Raw genomic sequence first — 20,071 nt, 5'->3', positions numbered from 1 at the left:
CTTAACTGAACTGATAAAAATAAAGAGAGATTCTGCAACATGAATTACTGTTCTTGACAATAATTAGTAATTCTTTTTTCAATGATAAAAATATCTTAAGAAACAGAAACTCACTGCTTTTTCTGTTGCTTTTTTATATTCTTGTATATTGTGTCTCTCCTTGACATTTAATATTAAGTTTACATTTGAACCTGTTGGCATAAAAGTAGTGTTAGATTCTTTTTTTCTGAGAATATTCTTGGAACAAATGAGTAATAACAGTCTAAATTTTAGTGACTGTGTTGAGAAAAAAGTTGTTTGCTTCCCCACAAAGTTAATTTTATGTTATCAGTTCAGTTCAGTTCAGTTGCTCAGTCGTGTCCAACTCTTTGTGACCCCATGAGTTGCAGCACGTCAGGCCTCCCTATCCATCACCAACTCCCAGAGTTCACCCAAACTCATATCCATCAAGTCAGTGATGCCATCCAGCCATCTCATCTTCTGTCATCCCCTTCTCCTTCTGCCCCCAATCCCTCCCAGCATCAGGGTCTTTTCCAATGAGTCAACTCTTCACATGAGGTGGCCAAAGTACTGGAGTTTCAGCTTTAGCATCATTCCTTCCAATGAATATTCAGGACTGGTCTCCTTGAGGATGGACTGGTTCTGGAGGCAAATAATAGACTGTTGATGTTCATAAGAGTAGCCTGCTGTCTGATTGGTTGGTTTTAACTAGTTATGAAAACTCTGATTTCTTTTGGTAGTATCTCTGTTTATACTTCTTGAGACATTCATCTTGTGGAGAAGAGGGTTGAGGTTTGAAGGAGTTGTATCAGCAGACTGATGGAATTCTGGGACTCTGACAGTTTTAATGGAAAGGAGAAGATGCAGGAATTAAAATGGTCTTGCTCCTGAGTGGGAGTGTCAAGTGAGAAAAACCCTGGAATCCAAGCAGAAATTAAGGTTCTAGTCTTGGGTGTGTAGTTAACAACTTGTGAGGCTCTGAATAATTCACTTAACTGAAAGTTTTCTATAAAAATGGGAACTTGATGACCAGAATCAGTGAAAAACTCTAAGCAGTTTTGGTAATGGAAAGCAAAAAATAAATAGCAGAGCTGCTAAGTCGCTTCAGTCGTGCCCGACTCTGTGTGACCCCATAGACAGCAGCCCACCAGGCTCCCCTATCCCTGGGATTCTCCAGGCAAGAACACCGGTGTGGGTTGCCATTTCCTTCTCCAATGCAGGACAGTGAAAAGTGAAAGTGAAGTTGCTCAGTCATGTCTGACTCTTAGTGACTCCATCGACTGCAGCCTATCAGGCTCCTCCGTCCATGGGATTTTCCACGCAAGAACACTGGAGTGGGGTGCCATGGCCTTCTCCAAATAGCAGAGCTAGACCGAAGTTTGTTTAGAGTGCCTGGCCCTTTCTAGTTCTTTAAGATCCACACACATACCCTTAAAGAAGGCTAATACATAAAAAGCTACTGAGAATGAAGCTGGTTTGACTGAATTGGGGGGTGGTATGGAAGTCCCAATGCCCCATCCTGCTTATTGGCACTTAGCACTCTAAAGAGCACTAGTTTCAAAACTATTGAAACAATCGCATTAAGGCAAGTTTTATATTATGTAAAGGAGGTTTCCTTAAAAATAGCATTAGGATATTTCAATTACATTCTGTTTTTTCTTTATTGCTGAGTCAAAAACATGGCAAAGAAACCAGAGAGACCACTGTCAGGATGGACCTACGTGATCTAATGTGGGAGAATTCTTTCCTTGGCAGTTTAATATGCCAAAAACACTGCATGGAAATGAAATAGGGACTATGGCATCTGTGTCTCTGTTGTTTTCTTGGACCTTAAAAAAAGGGAGTTTGACGATTCAGGATGGAATAAAACTGTCTCCAAAGTGAGAGTCTTTCAACCTCCCTGCACGGTGATTGTTTACGTCTCTTCCTCAGTGATTCTAAAGGAGTACTTTGGATGCAAAAGGAAGACAAATTTGGGATAATGTGTGTAAGAAACATATTCAAAATCTTAAAATGGCTAATCAGAAGAACAAGCCACATGGTTATTCTAATTTATTATATAAATAATATTAAACAATTCTAAAATGCAAAAATATGGTAATGAAGACTCTCTGTTTAAATATCCAGGTTTATTCATGCCTTAGCTTTTACTCACTTTTAAGTAATAGATTGCGTAGAGTGGAAAGGAATACTTATTCTTTGGAAAAAAAATTTTTTTTTTTAAGTTAGCTTTATACTGAAATTCCATGTTCGCAGTTGTCCGTTTACTAGACTTAAAGTGACGTGTTCATCAGAGTCTATTCATTCATTTCTAAGAAAGAAGACCTAGGAAAGAGAAAGAAGTCTTTCTTCACAGGAAACAAGGAGTAGGCTGGTAGGATCTGACAATGGTAGAAAAAGAAAGGAGAGGGCATGAGAGGTAATAGAGTAGTCAGTTTTGGAGGTAATTGAGGTGCCTGCAGGTCAGAAAATGTAGGTGCCTGAAATCACTCTTTCCCAGTACCAACCCATGAATAATGGATATAGCTATGGGCATAGTTTACAAATGACAGCTTATCACCGGAAACAGGATTGTACAGCTCAACTGACAGCTGCCAGTTAACCATAAAACTAGATTATTTCTCACTCCTACATTCTTTTCCCCTTTTGACTTGCATTGCTCAGTCTCGCCTAGTGTTGTTCCCATGACCTGAAAACTAAGCCTATGTTCCTCATGATGGTATAGGGATTTCTGTTTGACTCTTCACTTCAAATGAAAGAAGGATCAACAGGCACCAGAAACTATATCTGGCTGCAGACTTGTTTTTAGTATTTTCTGAAACATCTGAGATGGAGAACTGAGACACGCACAGGAAACTGAGGAGCCAAGGAAATGTGGAAAATAGCATGGTTACAGCCTCTGGTTCTCACACTGCAGGTTCTCTCATTCTGGTTCTCTCACCTTGTCTCCAGTCCCACCATTATGGTAGCATCTTTAGTGCCGCTGACCTTAGGACACGGCCAAGGAGCAGAGAAAGAGGGTTCTCCATTCTCAGCTCTATGGCCAGCTTTAGCTATGTTAATCTCAGAATAAAGACTGAGACACTTTTTATGTGTGACTTTGCATCCCGTATTTTTCCATTTCTACATTGAGTAGGCTTCAAAATACAGGTGTACTTGTAACCAATACATTTAAAACAGAAAAAGAGATTAAACATGGTGTTTAAAACAGAGAAGGAACTAGGTATGGTGCTTTTTTCTAGTTATTTTAAACTGAGTTGTGTATTTGGTACGTGGTTAGGAAAAAGCCTGAGTGGACTTCGTTAAAGCAAGGACGAAAAATGTACTTCCTATTACATACTGTCTAACTTCACATCACCATTACCTCATGCTAATCCTAACCTTCTTTCTTTAGAAAGTTTTAAAATGTCTAATATTATACATGCTTATGTTGAATATAGCCCTCACAGTTACCTGCAAAGAAAACATTTTGTCTAGGCTAGTATTTCCTAAAAAATCTTCCCTCATATATGAGTTCAGGATATTGATAGATGTTATATAAAGAAAAAGACAATTAGAATGGATTCTGTTATCAAAAATGTTCAAAAAATGTTGGGTAATTTTTTCAGAGTTCTTTAATTTAGGACTTCACAGAACTTTTATTGTGTTCATTTTCCTAGTTTGGCTTAGGCAAATTCTCTTAAATGGACATTGTTTCTTAGAGGGTTTACCTGAGAAATCAATATGGCAGTACCATTTCCTGGACTCAGTAGCTCCCCCATGGAAGTAAGCCTACTTCTCCAACATGAATTGTGTAAATATGAATTAGTATGTTTTACTTAAAAGACTACTATTACTACTACTGCTAAGTCGCTTCAGTCGTGTCTGACTCTGTGCGACCCCATAGACGGCAGCCCACCAGGCTCCCCTGTCCTGGGATTCTCCAGGCAAGAACACTGGAGTGGGTTGCCATTTCCTTCTCCAATGCATGAAAGGAAAAGTGAAAGTGAAGTCGCTCAGTCGTGTCCGACTCTTAGCAACCCCATGGACTGCAGGTCACCAGGCTCCTCCATCCATGGGATTTTCCAGGCGACAGTACTGGAGTGGGGTGCCATTGCCTTCTCCGACTTAAAAGACTAGTATATTGTAATTTAAACATCACAAAGATATATAACTGAACCAGTTACCTCATTGAGAAATATATGGAAAGAGTAATAATGCACAACAATGATGAGGAAATAAAAAAACTAGGTCTCTACTGGGTTCTCTTTTCAGCTCTAACTTTACAGGCAGAATAAAAACATTTGGCCATATCCCTGTTTCCCAAATTTGCCTGATCTTAATAAGTGGAATGGGAATTGTTAAAAATTCACAGTTTTCAGGCTCCATTGAAACTGAATTTCCAGAGGGTGGCAGGACAGGGAGAGAGGAAGGGAGAGAGAACCAGATGATTCCATTGATCAAGAAGTTTCAAAAAATAAACCAAAAACCTAGGGAAGGTGATATTTAAGTGTCCTTTAAATTTTACAATTCTATGAAGATTAACTGCTTTTTAAAGAACTCTTTTGGAGCAATTGAGTTTTAGAGGCTTTATTATCTAACTACATATTTTCCATTGTAAATGTGATTAGCATAATACAGAGAAGTAGAACTAAAGGGGAAAATATATTATTTTTACCACAATTTACCAGCAACATAACCAATGGGATCTTTTATTATTATTTTTATTTTTTTATCTTACTTTCTTATTTGGGATTTTCTTCAAATTAGATGCCATGGTTGAATTTCCTTACTCAAGGAACAGTCCACAACCATTAATAGTACAAGACGTTGGGTTGCTTGGGTCTGTGACAATTCCATGAACATACAACATCCTTTAGTTAATTCTTATCCTATGAAACATGAAAAATTTACTGCTTCTGCCCACTCTCATTTGGCAGCTCACCTTGAAGCATATTTGTCCCACACTCTAGGCCATCAGGCAAAAGTACATAGGAACTCCCAGTTCAGTGCTTCCTTTCTGTCCCAGAGTTTGACTTTAACCCAAGGCTTATACTAATGGGGGGGATAAAAACTGAACCATCTCAGCAACAGATAACTGCAGTCTCTGTCTTGGTTGCCATAGGAACCAGGCTATTGCTCTGTATGCTAAGCTAAATTATTTTTACCTGTCTCTTCTGGCCATTGGTATTTTACTTCTTTATTTCAATCATCTATTTTCAATCTGATTTCTTTGGCTAGCAGAACTTTTTAAGTGGGTATTTTTCGTCCTTCCATTAAAAAATGTCTAATGAATGTAGAAAACCAAACAGGTGCTTTTAAAAAGCAATTATAGATAAATGCTTCCTTTACATGGTAGGGTGAAGTGCCGATCAGTGATGTTATTCCTTTATCATTTAGAATATAGAGAAGTATAACCTTTGAGGTAATTTAGATGTTTAAAACTGAAATGAAATTTTATTTTAATTTTGAATATGTCAGCAAGTGATCGATTTTGATGTGCATATAGAAATTAGTAAAAATAGAAAATTAGGACTTCCCTGGTGGTGGTGTGGGCAGAAACATGCTTGCCAATGAAGGAAACATGGTTTCCATCCATTGATCCTGGAAGATTCTACCTGCCTTGGAGCTACCAGGCCTGCAAGTTGCAACTACTGAGCCCATGTGCTGCGACTGCTGAAGCCTGTGCACCCTATGACCCATGTTTTTCGACAAGAGAAGGCACCGCAATGAGAAGCTTGTGCACTACAGCTAGAGAGTAGCCCCTGCTCTCTGCAGCTAGAGAAAGCCCACACACAGCAATGAAGACCCAGCAGAGACCAAAAAAGAAAATTAATGTTAATTTTTAAAATTATACACTTTTTTCAAAGTAATGAACATCATCTTAATATTTAATATGTATATAACATACAACATGTTTGCACGAGTCAGTTGCTACCTAAATGGCTGGCTACATTATGTCTTCTCCTCATCATTGACTAGGTTATATAATATATTTATTTGCCCAGGGAGAACTAGAAAACATAATTGAAGATCTCAGAGATCCAGGCTTTGTATTCAATCAAAGGCCCCTAAAGGCAAAGACATTGACGTACACATTTCTGTAGCACCGTTGTACATACACTTTGACTTATATTTAGTAAGCACTCACGAATATTGAATCAATAATTATCCTGATGTGTGTGCTTTACTCCATTGTTTTCCATTTCAGTTTAGACACAGACCAAATCCAGAATATGGGGAAAATACTAGATGGTGATTTCTGTTTTTCTGAACCAAGTCTGATGGCATTCTATAAACAACAATAAGACAATAGATGCAAAACTAATGTCATACTAAATTGAAAGTGTTCAGAGGCACTTTGGGACTCCTGCATTACATTTCAAATTTTACTTGCTCTTTTGTGATTGTTAACTATTTATGGAGAAGGAAATGGCAAACCACTCCAGTATTCTTTCCTGGAAAATCCCATGGTCAGAGGAGCCTGATGGGTTACAGTCCCTGGGGTCGCAAAGAGTCGGACATGACTAAGCAATTTCACTTTCACTTTCTTTTCATGGTAGCTCAAGATAATTGGTATGGTTTTTATTGAGGTTTGCATGCTCCATGAGTTTAGGCAAAAAATGAGGTTTACGAAAACATTTAAATCATACTGTAGAAGTATTATGTATGTTGTTTTTTGTAATTTCAAGACTACAGCATCAATGAGGATTTGTAAAAATACTGTTGAAAAATCGACTTTTCAATTAAGTGTTATTTTTAATTAATGACTGTGATAACTGATTTATAAGATATACATTTAGTCATAGGCCCCAATCCTGGACCAGAACTCTTAAACCTTTGGAATTTCTTACATCAATGAAATGATTTTGAAAAGACTCTAAGTCACCTAAGCACAAAGTGGGGGTCAACGGAGGAAGCAATCACTTGATCAAAGGGTTGGAACTTTCAGGCCCCCTCCTGTGCTCCTCACCTCCAGGGAGGAAAGGGCTGGAAGTTGAATCCATAGACAATAGTCAATGAAATAATCATTCATGCCTATGCAATGAAGCTTTAAAAAGAACCCTAAAAGGAGGGGGTTCAGAGAGCTTCCAAGCTGGTGAAACAGAAGTCTTCCTTATGCCATCAGGCTGAGCCCAAACATTGTGGGGACAGTAGTGCCTTCATTCAGGGTCTCACCCTATGTATCTCTTCATCTGGTTGTTGATTTGTAACATATTTTGTAATAATTGGTAATCAAGTGAATAAAAAGGTTTCCTAAATTTTGTGTCTCTAGCAAGTTAATGTAAGTAAAGGAGGGGCTGTAATCCAATTTACATCCACTTGGTGAGAAACACAGGTAACACCTAGAATTATAATTGGCATCTGAAGTGGGGGGCAGTCTTGAGAAAGTGAGCCCTTAATCTATGGCATCTGACACGATCTCTGGGTAGACAGTGCCAGAACTGAGTTGAATTGTAGAGCACCCAGCTGGTGTCAGAATCTGAACTGTAGTCAGAATTAAAATGACATTATTATTGAAAAGTATTGATAACTTATAGTTGCGTCTGGAAGACATTTTTATTACTGTCACAGAAGAAAGTTTAGGGCTAAGTTTATCTAATTTGAGCAAAACTACAGAAAGCATTAATAAATTTTGTACTATTAAGCTTGAGACGATATATAATTTTTTAGATTTATGGAGGTATAATTGATATACACAAATTACACACATTTATCTTTTTAAACATTAGCTAATAATATGAAATCAATGCTGTCTCTCCATTATAAATCAATCTCCACTGATAAATAAGTACTGAGTTACAAATACTGTTTTGGAGTTCTGTCAAAAGTAAGTATAAACTGGGGGCACTGAATGCAATGAAGAGATAATGAGCATATTTACAATGGAAAAGGTTCAGTGGAAAGTGAAATGCTATATACTTTGAGCTCTTTTTGTCAGTTTTATTAGTGTAATTTTGCTTTTCCTGTCACTAAGTGGCATGCCACCAACAAAAAACAAAACCTTTATCCTAACAAAAAATTAACTTAAAAAATGGGATATGAACTTAAACAAGAGATAATGAATCATTAAGGATCACTTTATTTGGCTTTTTGAAGAGTTTGAGGAATTTTAGAGAAAATATACCACATTCTCTTATTTCTATAGACTCACTCCTCTAATTAGTTACTAGCAAACTTTTAGATTATGATATTTTTCCATACTGCCAAATGTTACAGGCATTTTTTACAGTAGATTTAGGGGACAGTTAGGAAAACAAAACAGAATTAAAGAGGATATACTTTAGAGATTAAGAACTTCATTTTGGAGTCAGATGATCTCAGTCTGAAAGCTACTTTTGTCATTTACTGTGTGACCTAGGCAAGGTGCTTCCTTCTCTCTAAGCTTGATTCCTCTTCTGTGAAATAGAGATGATTATAATAGTATCAACTCATAGGACTTTCATGTGGATTAAAACTGATAATCTGTTAAACCACTTGGCATACAGTCTGACACAGTAAATGCTCAATCAATGTCACCTATTATTAAATCTATCTTAATTCTATTTTCATGCCAACAGTATACTTAAATAAATCCCAAATAATGAGAATTTATTTTAGGTTTAAAGTTGAATGTATATTTCAAAATTATATGACCTTCTAAACATTCAGAAATTTCTTTCTTGTGATCTAAGTTTCTGTTGATTATCCTGAAAACTAATTATTTTGAGTATTCTCCTTAATAAAGCTCTAGGAAAACTATACTTGTGGACTAGTATTCTCCTCCTCATTATATGTTTTTTCTTTCTGATGATCACAATATGGGTTTCTATTAAGCTCACCAGATATTCTTTTTAAGTAATAAAGTAATAAGTTACAGAATAACTTGCTCATAATTTGGCCAGTACTATATATAAAGGGAACTCAAACTACCTTAGTTTCATAATACGGTCCTGTAGCATTTATCATACTAGCACTTGCAAATACTATTATCATATATTCTTGTATCATTTTTCTCCAGGTAGTACTTTACTGCTGGTACTAGGTTTTATGGGCTTCCCAGGTGACACTTGTGGGAAAGAACTCACCTACCAATACAGGAGACATAAGAGATGCAGGTTCGATCCCTGGGTCGGGAAGATCCCCTGGAGGAGGGCATGGCAACCCACTCAAGTATTCTTGTCTGGAGAATCCCATGGACAGAGGAGCCTGGTGGGCCACGGTCCATTGGGTTGCAAAAAACTGGACACAACTGAAGCGACTTAACACACACACACACTAGGTTTTATACTTCTGTGTCTCTAGAGCTTATCCAACATATTTATTTATCAAGTGTATGTGTGTGTTTGTGTATATGAGACACTGTTAGTCTGAATTCTTATCTTCAACAATGTAATGGGCCACTGATGTTTTGTTTTCCTTCCATGGAGCCCTTCATCCCCCACTGTATTTATCTGGTGTGGTCCTCAGTCAAGGAGCTACACTTCTTCCACCACAAGGATGGGCACAAGACTCAAGCTGGCCAATCAGACTTCACTTTCCCAGAAACTAATGTGGACATTGGTGGAGAGAAAGCCCTTCGTATCAGATCACGAACTGTGAGCATTATATAAGACAGGAGAGTCTAAAGACATGCTTCCATCAGATGGAGAGTGAAGTTATTAATGAGGAAAGCAAGGCAGAGAAGACAGAATCCATCAGCTATTCAAAAAATGAATGTAGTCATGGCCCAAAGCATCTGCCCCTGCACTTTTTGGTTATGTGACCCTGTAAGCTGACCCTCCTCCTTTCATTTTTTGCTTAAAATGGTTTCAATCAGGTTTCTATAACTTGCATTGTTAAAGCATTGACTGATAGGCCGTATGAGACTGGTCAATAAAGTTTTAGAATCCACAGTGCCATCTTCTTAAACCTGACATTACAAATTTTGTATCAGCTAAATCTGAAAACAAAATAGTACATTTTATATGAAATTTGGCCTAACATTTGAACTATAACTAGCCTCAGTAATAAGAGAATCATACAAGGTTACAAAAGTTCAGTTTGCTTTTATGGAAAAGAGGGCAGAAATAGTCAAGAATTTGATCTTTTACTAAGAACCACAGTGGAAGTGAGAAATAGATTTAAGGGACTAGTTCTGATAGACAGAGTGCCTGGACGGATGTTCATGACATTGTACAGGAGACAGGGATCAAGACCATACCCAAGAAAAAGAAATGCAAAAAAGCAAAACGGCTATCTGGGGAGGCCTTACAAAGAGCTGTGAAAAGAAGAGAAGTGAAAAGTAAAGGAGAAAAGGAAAGATATAAGCATCTGAATGCAGAGTTCCAAAGAATAGCAAGGAGAGATAAGAAAGCCTTCATCAGTGATCAGTGCAAAGAAATAGAGGAAAACAATAGAATTGGAAAGACTAGAGATCTCTTCAAGAAAATGAGAGATACCAAGGGAACATTTCATGCAAAGATGGGCTCGATAAAGGACAGAAATGGTATGGACCTAACAGAAGCAGAAGATATTAAGAAGAGATGGCAAGAATACACAGAAGAACGGTACAAAAAAGATCTTCACCACCAAGATAATCACGATGGTGTGATCACTCACCTAGAGTCAGACATCCTGGAATGTGAAGTCAAGTGGGCCTTAGGAAGCACCACTACGAACAAAGCTAGTGGAGGTGATGGAATCCCAGTTGAGCTATTTCAAATCCTGAAAGATGATGCTGTGAAAGTGTTGCACTCGATGTCAGCATATTGGAAAACTCAGCAGTGGCCACAGGACTGGAAAAGGTCAGTTTTCTTTCCAATCGCAAAGAAAGGCAATGCCAAAGAATGCTCAAACTACCGCACAACTGCACTCATCTCAGATGCTTAAAGTAATGCCCCAAATTCTCCAAGCCAGGCTTTAGCAATACGTGAACCGTTAACTTCCAGATGTTCAAGCTGGTTTTAGAAAAGGCAGAGGAACCAGAGATCAAATTGCCAACATCTGTTGGATCATCGAAAAAGCAAGAGAGTTCCAGAAAAACATCGATTTCTGCTTTATTGACTATGCCAAAGCCTTTAACTGTGTGGATCACAATAAACTGTGGAAAATTCTGAAAGAGATAGGAATACCAGACCACCTGACCTGCCTCTTGAGAAACCTATATGCAGGTCAGGAAGCAACAGTTAGAAATGGACATGGAACAACTACTGGTTCCAAATAGGAAAAGGAGTACCTCAAGGCTGTATATTGTGACCCTGCTTATTTAACTTATATGCAGAGTGCATCATGAGAAAAGCTGTGCTGGAGGAAGCACAAGCTGGAATCAAGATTCCCAGGAGAAATATCAATCACCTCAGATATGCAGATGACACCACCCTTATGGCAGAAAGTGAAGAGGAGCTAAAGAGCCTCTTGATAAAAGTGAAAGAGGAGAGTGAAAAAGTTGGCTTAAAGCTCAACATTCAGAAAACCAAGATCATGGCATCCAGTCCCATCACTTCATGGGAAATAGATGGGGAACAGTGGAAACAGTGGCAGACTTTATTTTTTTGGACTCCAAAATCACTGCAGATGGTGACCTCAGCCATGAAATTAAAAAACGCTTACTCCTTGGAAGGAAAGTTATGACCAACCTAGACAGCATATTAAAAAGCAGAGGCATTACTTTGTCAACAATGGTCCATCTAGTCAAGGCTATGGTTTTTCCAGTAGTCATGTATGGATGTGAGAGTTGGACTGTGAAGAAGGCTGAGTGCCAAAGAATTGATGCTTTTGAACTGTGGTGTTGGAGAAGACTCTTGAGAGTCCCTTGGACTGCAAGCAGATCCAACCAGTCCATCCTAAAGGAGATCAGTCCTAAAAGAGACCTAAGTGTTTATTGGAAAGACTTCTGTTGAAGCTGAAACTCTAATACTTTGGCCACATGATGCAAAGAGCTGACCCATTTGAAAAGACCGTGATGCTGGGAAAGATTAAGGGCAGGAGGAGAAGGGGACGACAGAGGATGAGACTGTTGGATGGCATCACCAACTCAATGACATGAGTTTGGGTAAACTCTGGGAGTTGGTGATGGACTGGGTGGCCTGGTGTGCTGCAGTTCATGGGGGTCTCAGAGTCAGACATGACTGAGTGACTGAACTGAACTGAGAACCACATAGTGAAAGCAGACCTTTGCTTTTTACCCACCCAACGTTTCTTCCAATTCAATTGTTTTCTCTTCATCATTCCATTGGAATTTGGTTGGAATTAGCCAACTAAGAGGCTTCCCATGTGATTCAGTGGTAAAGAATGCCTGAAATGCAGGGGGCTGCCTGCCAAGTAAGAGACACAGGTTTGATCCTGGGTCGAGAAGATCCCCTGGAGAAGGAAATGGCAACTCATTCCAGTATTCTTGCCTGGATAATCCATATACAGAGGAGCCTGGCGGGCTATAGTTTTTGGGGTTGCAAGTGTTGAACATGACTTAGTGACTAAACCACCACCATCAATACTGTACATGTTAATACTGCTGCTGCTGCTGCTAAATCACTTCAGTCGTGTCCAACTCTGTGTGACCCATAGATGGCAGCTCACCAGGCTCCTGTCCCTGGGATTCTCTGGCAAGAACACTGGAGTGGGTTGCCATTTCCTTTTCCAATGCATGCATGCATGCCAAGTCGCTTCAGTCATGTCCGACTCTGTGCAACCCCATGGACAGCAGCCCTCCAGGCTCCTCTGTCCACGGGATTCTCTAGGCAGGAATACTGAGTGAATTGCCATTTCTTTCTCCACATGTTAATACTAGCTGTCAATAAATGTTTGCTGAGTGAATAAAAAATACATAGATGTATGAATGAATGAATAGCAGTATGGTCCCTCTCAATGAGCTCACTCTATCTGGGGAGGCAAGTAATTAATTGGCTAACTAGTAATCAGCCAATGTATGATAGAGATAAGACCCAAATGGTGAGAGAGCATCACATGAGCAGAGAGGAATTGTTCCTTTCACTTATGCCTTTTTAAAATATCTACCCTATTGTTTATGCTCAGGGGAGTGTTTAGAACTTACTACTGAATGACTGATGAACAAAACTCTGATATCTTTTGAAAAAAGGATTGCCATACAAATTTATTAAAATAATAAAACAAATAAGAACGTTAGATAAAGGAAACACTTCTGGCTGCCTACAGCAAATAGGTTGAGAATATCTTGACATTCTAGAATCCAAAGTGTCACAAAGAGTCGGACATGGCTGAGAGACTTGTCACATAGGCAGGCACGTTGACAAAGAGGACATCTACACAGTCATAACAAAGAGAATAGCAAAGTCTTTGAGTTGCTATCAAGTCATTTCTAGATACGTGGGGACAAGTGATACTACATTTGTGAATATGGGTATCCCAGTGATAACTATGATCAGGAAACTTCATAAACACCCAGTGAGGAAACAATTATAGGGTGTCTCTGCTTCAAGTGTGTGTGTTTTTTTCCCTCAGAGGCTACTTTTACAAGAGGAATATCTCAATATTTGATCTCCACCTTGTTAGTATTCTTGCCTCGAAAATCCCAAGGACAGAGGAGCCTGGTGGGCTATAGTCAACAGGGTCGCAAAGAATTGGAAGCGGCTGAGCGTGCACACACATTTGTTTGGTCTGACATGTGCACAACAGGAAGGTTTGCTGCTGAGAGCAAAAGGGGGTACTAGTTTCCAGTCGGAGAAGGCAACGGCACCCCACTCCAGTACTCTTGCCTGGAAAATCCCATGGACGGAGGAGCCTGATAGGCTGCAGTCCATGAGGTTGCAAAGAGTCGGACACGACTGAGCGACTTCACTTTCACTTCTCACTTTGATGCTTTGGAGAAGGCAACGGCAACCCACTCCGGTGTTCTTGCCTGGAGAATCCCCGGGACAGGGGAGCCTGGTGGGCTGCCGTCTCTGGGGTCGCACAGAGTCAGACACGACTGAAGCGACTTAGCAGCAGCAGTTTCCAGTCTCAACTGTTGTCCGGTTTCTCATCATTTCTGGCTAGATTCACAGCTACCTAAGTGTTCTGCCTCCAGAATGTCCTTCCGATCACTGTATTTACATTGGTAAAAATAAAGTGATCCTTTATAAAACAATATCCAATTCTAACCTCACAGCATCTTAAAAGGATTTTTGCTTGCTTCTCCAACTGGGATATTTTGGAAACTGTGGGGATGGGCACGCCATGATGATTTGGATGAGAAGTATGAGAAGCTGTTGGAAAACTATGGGGCCTTGTGAGCCTGAGTCCTTCAGTGGTAAGTAGTTTAAAACTTTTTTTTTTAATGGTAAAACAAGTAGCATAATGTTACAGATTTAAATATAAGAGTCTTAGAAATTTTAAAGAGAAACATGAGACCTTAAAAGAATGCCAACGTTTTGATAGCAGCTATTGCATTTTACTCAATCTCGGACGCAATTTTTGTGAGAAAGGTAATGAAGAACCAACTAGAGGGGAAAGTTCCAGCAGCTCCTGACCTGTAATAAGCCCCTGCTCAGCCGTGTATCTTCCTGGCCCAACCTACTCTTTCTGAGAAGACACTCAGACTTTTCTACCTCTGCAACTTTGTTCTTGTTTTTTCTCCACCTGGGGGTCTCATCTCTTGCCTCATTTGCTTGACAGCTTCTCTTGCCTTCCTTCCTTCCTTCCTTCAACATTTCATAAGCTCTACTCTGCAAGGTGTTTGACTAGATCCTAGCAAGGTGTGGATTATCCTACAATGATGGTGATGAAGGCAGGGGGAAGTCATACAAGAACACTGATAAACAAAATAATGGCTGATGTTGCTTGTCATGTACATAGCACCTTGATGAACACTTTTCACATATCATTCTACTTAATTCTTATATCAACACGGAGAAATAAGTTGTGTCATAACTAAAACTTTCCTCAATGTCACACAATAAATGACTCAGTCAGAATTAAAGCACAAGTGCATGGGACTCTGTTATGCTTTTAAACATCATTTACCACCCAGTTTGATAAGTAATCTTCTAGACTCATCTTAAGTATCTCATCTCATCTGTTTTTCTTCTCTGAAAGTTCCCCCATTAAAGTATAATGATATTCCCCCACTCTGCTCCTGCGTTCTTTATCACCATGACTTCACTGGGGCCATTTGTATATGTTGCCTCTCTCACCAGGCTCAGAAAACGCCCAGTATGGGTGCCACCTCTGAGTCGTGTGTATATCACCTCCACCTGGCACAGTGGACCTGCTGAACATGGCAGGACAGGGTGGGCCCTGCAGTGAACCAAGCTCATGAACACTTTGCAAAGATCAAGCCTGTCTGCCCACAGGCCTTAAAGTGTGTTTTGTTTGGTCTGCAGAAGCATTTTGAACTAGCTTGCCAACTTTTAGTAATAAAGAGTTTATTTTCAAATCTGGATTTCCAGATTCTTTTTAGAATTGAAAGATTTGAAAACATGGGTTAATCCTTCCTTCATGACCACAGATGGTCGGAGCTGAGTGGCAGCCATCTGCTCTGATGTGCTGTAGCCCCCACCATGCCTGGTCTGCTATCATGACTACCTCACTCATTTATGCTACTGGCAAGACCAACGGTAAGAACTGCAACCAGACTGCTGTGCAGTCTCTAAAACCTCTTACTTCCTATACATCCATATGATGACTATAGTCTACAAATAGGATAATTTTTAAGGTAAAAACAATTGCAAGTAAAATTCAAAGCTACTAAAATGGTGCCAATACAACATGAATAACAGTAGGCTATTCACATACCGGCCTTCCCTGGTGGCTCAGATGGTGAAGAATGTACCTGCAATGTAGGAGAACTAGGCTTGATCCCTGGGTTGGGAAGATACCCTGGAGAAGAAAATGGCTACCCACTCTGGTATTCTTGCTTAGATAATCCCATGGACAGAGGAGCCTGGCAGGCTACAGTCCATGGGGTTGCTAAGAGTTGGACATGATGATTGAGCAACTAAGCACACACACATACATTCATTTACCACTGTTAAGTCCAATTTACTATGAATAAGTTAAGAAAAACAAAATGTCAAGTGTAGACAGCCTCATTACTACATAAATATCAAAATATGTATCTGAGTATGGGATGTATAAGCTCTTATCTCAAATAATCAGAGACTCTCAGGCTTATTTACAACCAACTCATGGCCTTTACATGGCTGTTTCAGCTCACACATAAGATGGTATGTACAAACTACTATAGTGTTGTTTTAGTAATTACAATTACAAAACCTTTGTTAACATATGATCTTCAATGATTGAGATAGATATTAGGGTCAAGTTTATCTTTGTATTGTGACAGTTTATAAAATGACTTGCTAAGCAAATATACTAGGTTCAATTGTTTATTAAAAAAATTGTTTACTTGACACAAATTTTAGAGTCATGAATTCCCAACAATGTAAGTGCATTGTAAGCAAAAGCTGGGTACTGCTTAGGTTGGTATTTTGATATAATAAGTACAAATCATTTTTCTCTATTCTTTACCACAGGAATCTTGCTAGACAGTGTTTTTTTTTTTTAACCCTAGTTAGATGTGCAATATTTATCTAAAAACAAAATACTGTTCCTGAGAAACATATTGTTTTACTCTGACTTTTCTTCAACTCAGACAGTTCTTCCCCCAAGTCCAGTGACTTACACCTCACTCTACTTAGTGGCATAAGTGCAAAACAGAGGGCCACAGTTAAGAGTAAATCCCAATTAGTCACCTAAACTTTCAATAGACATATCCGTTATATTAAAATACCATGCTTTACTAATGCAAGGATTCGTAGCAAAACAATAAATGCCTAAATGTGATGAATAGCTGCTTAATCACCTCTGCAACATAGGGAACAAATAAACCAAGCCAGCCCATTTTTGCTTAGTCCTGTAATAGACAAAATTAGAGTCTACAGTTTTATTTATTTGTTACATTAGAGGGTCACCCAACATCTGAAGATAAATTTGAGTGCAAATAAATCGCTTACCTCAGAAAATAACCTTAAAAACAGTGAAAATTGATAGCAAAAGAATGTCCTACCTGGGTAACTTTCTCTGTCACATTGTGTGTTCGATCTTTAACTTTGGGCGCAATAATGGTTTTATCTGAAGAAGGAGGGGATGCATTCTTTTTTTCAGCTTTGACATCTGAAAAATTCAGAGTGAGCTGTGGAATCTTGTTAATGGTGCTGTATTTGTTGAGGTTTGAATCCGACGTGGATCCCAGGAGGCTTGACTTGATATGATTAAAAGGCCCTAAAAAATTGGAAAGTATTTGTAAAAGCAATATCAGGAAAAATTAAGAAAGAGATGGTCTCGAATGACCTGTTGGTAATTCATGACCATTGCGACCCTGATTCAGATGGGACTAAATGCAGCTGGTTGCTACCTGCTCACCATTCACCATATGGAGCTGCATGTGAATACCCAAGGATAAGATCATGCCCTAGGTGTGCACTCAGGGAGCAGATGGCAGCTTTAGCTATTAATTGGCTTCTTTCATTAGAGGCTGGAATAGAAGAAAGAACACTACTCCCTATTATTGTCTAAACTCTATATTCAAAGTTTCTCAAGAACTTTTTTATAACAACAATTATTCAAGGAAGGACTTTTATAATTTATGAGTTAATCAAGGAAAGTGAAAATCATGTTGGCCATGAAATATCTGAATAGTGTCTAATCTGCTTTTATTTGTATTACTCCCCACTCTGCCATAACAAGTGACAAGCCAGTTGCATTCTTCATATGCTTCTAAACCTGTTTAAGATACTTCACAGTGATTCTAGAAGTGTTAAGTCCAGACAGAGGAATTTCAGGTAACAATGAGAAGGACAAATGTCATCTGTGTGCATGTAAGGGGTCGCAAGAGAAGGAAATGGCAACCCACTCCAGTATTCTTGCCTGGAAAACTCCATGGACAGAGGAACCTGGTGGGCCCCAGTCCATGGGGTCACAAAGAGTTGGACATGACTTAGCAACTGAGCATAAGCATGATGTGTTGCATGGACTGAATTCAATAATTTGGATCCTATGTGGGATTTTTAAATCTTTCCTTTCTTTTCACTTTTTCCCTTTTATTTAGAATTAATGCTGGCCACTTTTTGAGGGAAAAAGACACAGCAGAAGAGTGCTTTGGCAAACATAACTTACAACTGAAATGATCGTAAGTGAGTGGGTTTGGGGTTGGTAGTACTTAGTTACTTTAAAAAAAACAAACAAACAACATGCTGTGTATTAGATACCCAGAACTTATTCTTGGACGTTTGGACTCTTTGACCAACTCTGGTCACTTCTTACATTCCTTTCTTACAAAGACAGTTTGGTACAGTGTCAAGATCCTGGACCCCTTCATTGAGGATAAGTACACTCACCAGCTACATCTTCCTTTGAGATGAACCTATCGTCTGTTAGCTTCCCTAGTGGCTCAGACAGTAATGAATCTGCCTGCAATACAGGAGACCTGGGTTTGATTCCTGGGTTGGGAAGATCTGGAGAAGGGAATGGCAACCCACTCCAGTATTCTTGCCTGGAAAATTCCATGGGCAGAGGAACCTGGTGGGCTACAGTCTATGGGATTGCAGAGTTGGACATGACTGAGCTACAAACACACTACTACTATTGTCTGTTGGTTACAGAGAGCAAAAAAAAAAAAAAAAAAACCCTCCAAAAAGTTTCTTATACAATTGATGATATTACTTATAAAACTATGTAGCTCTTGAAGACTAGCATTAGGAAGAATGCTATACAGACATTAACTTTCTGCCTTGAGAGTGCTTAAAACGTACAAACTGCATAAATGAACTTGTTAACACATTTTGCCTTATGCTATTGTTTCCTCTATTTAGTATGAAACTAGTACATTTTGGAGATCAAAATGTGTTTTATGCACCAAGTGAGGTATAAAGCCTTAAAAATTAAATTTATAGATTGTGTATTTCGGATCACAACAATTAATGAACTCAGGTCAAAAATAATCCAAGAAAAAAAAATACCCATCATTTAGTTCATATTCATCTTAGAGAAAAAAAATCACACTGCATTCATTTATAAAAGTTTATATTTGGTTATTATAGAATACTGAAATGATTTTAAGAGTTTTTTTTTATTTATGTAGGAAAGAAAGTATGTATTCTCTGAGATGCATGTCTATTCATTCCATGAGTTTTACCCCCGATGATGACCAAGTCTATCCAAGTTAAAAATGTCACTGTGCTCTCTGGGCATATACTTCCAAGCATTTCTCATTTGAATATAGATTCTCATTCTCTTTTCTATTTCTATGACAAGAAGAGATATAAGAGCCCAAAGTTAGATTAATCTTTCCTTCAGATAGGTCTCTGGGAAACCCCACTGTTTGTAAAACCCTTCTATGCACACCACTAATTTGTTACTGTAACTTATGCTGGATAGTGTTTCCTTTTTTTGCATCATTCTGTGGCTACATTCCAGACCTATAGCTTAATATTAAATTTTGAAAAATATTCTAGGACTTCAGATTTCTTAGATATTGCCTTTTCCCCAACTCTGATGTGATATTTTCACTGTTTAGGTAACTTTGTGGAGAAGGAAATGGCAACCCACTCCAGTATTCTTGCCTGGAGAATCCCATGGATGGAGGAGCCTGGTGGGCTACAGTTCACCGGGTTGCAGAGTCGGATACAACTGAGCGACTTCACTTTCACTTTCAGGTAACTTTACGGCACACATGAGATTGTAGAACATTGAGTTCAAGCATATAGTTAAACTGTATTTCAAAACCTTAACCCCACCTTTCAATCCTCTTTCTCTGTTATCCTTCTATATGTTGGAATTTTGTAGCAGATGGCCTAGAAATATGAATCATCTGTAATGTTGTTAACACAGAAAGGTACTGTGGTACTTTGCTTGTGTTTGAGGCCACTTCAAATGAACTCCAGTGAATCTGCTGCATAGATAAGCAAATATTATCAACTGTGACAGTACTTCACCATCGAGGCATCTGTGGGGGTGTTTTTGTTACAGAGATGGGGAGGTGTCTATTCTCTTACCTTGAAAAATTGACCCAGATGCCTCAATGGGCATTCATGTAGGTGAAAAGCCTATTTATAATGATTTGAGCCCTGAACTTGTTTTACATATTTTAACGTATTAATACAATGAACCTTTCAGA

General features: G+C 38.8%; 1 protein-coding gene across 1 annotated transcript in view; it reads right to left on the bottom strand.

The window, feature by feature from the left end:
* KCNH7 (potassium voltage-gated channel subfamily H member 7) overlaps positions 1–20,071 on the bottom strand; it is a 517,474-nt gene that overhangs the window by 107,514 nt on the left and 389,889 nt on the right. Inside the window, exon 6 of the mRNA XM_068967898.1 lies at positions 16,964–17,178. Coding sequence (XP_068823999.1) covers positions 16,964–17,178 — 215 coding nt within the window. The remainder of the gene's footprint in view (positions 1–16,963; positions 17,179–20,071) is intronic.

This window comes from Capricornis sumatraensis, chromosome 3 (assembly GCF_032405125.1).
Source record: "Capricornis sumatraensis isolate serow.1 chromosome 3, serow.2, whole genome shotgun sequence".
NCBI lineage: Eukaryota > Metazoa > Chordata > Mammalia > Artiodactyla > Bovidae > Capricornis > Capricornis sumatraensis.
This window is presented reverse-complemented; position numbering and strand designations above follow the sequence as displayed.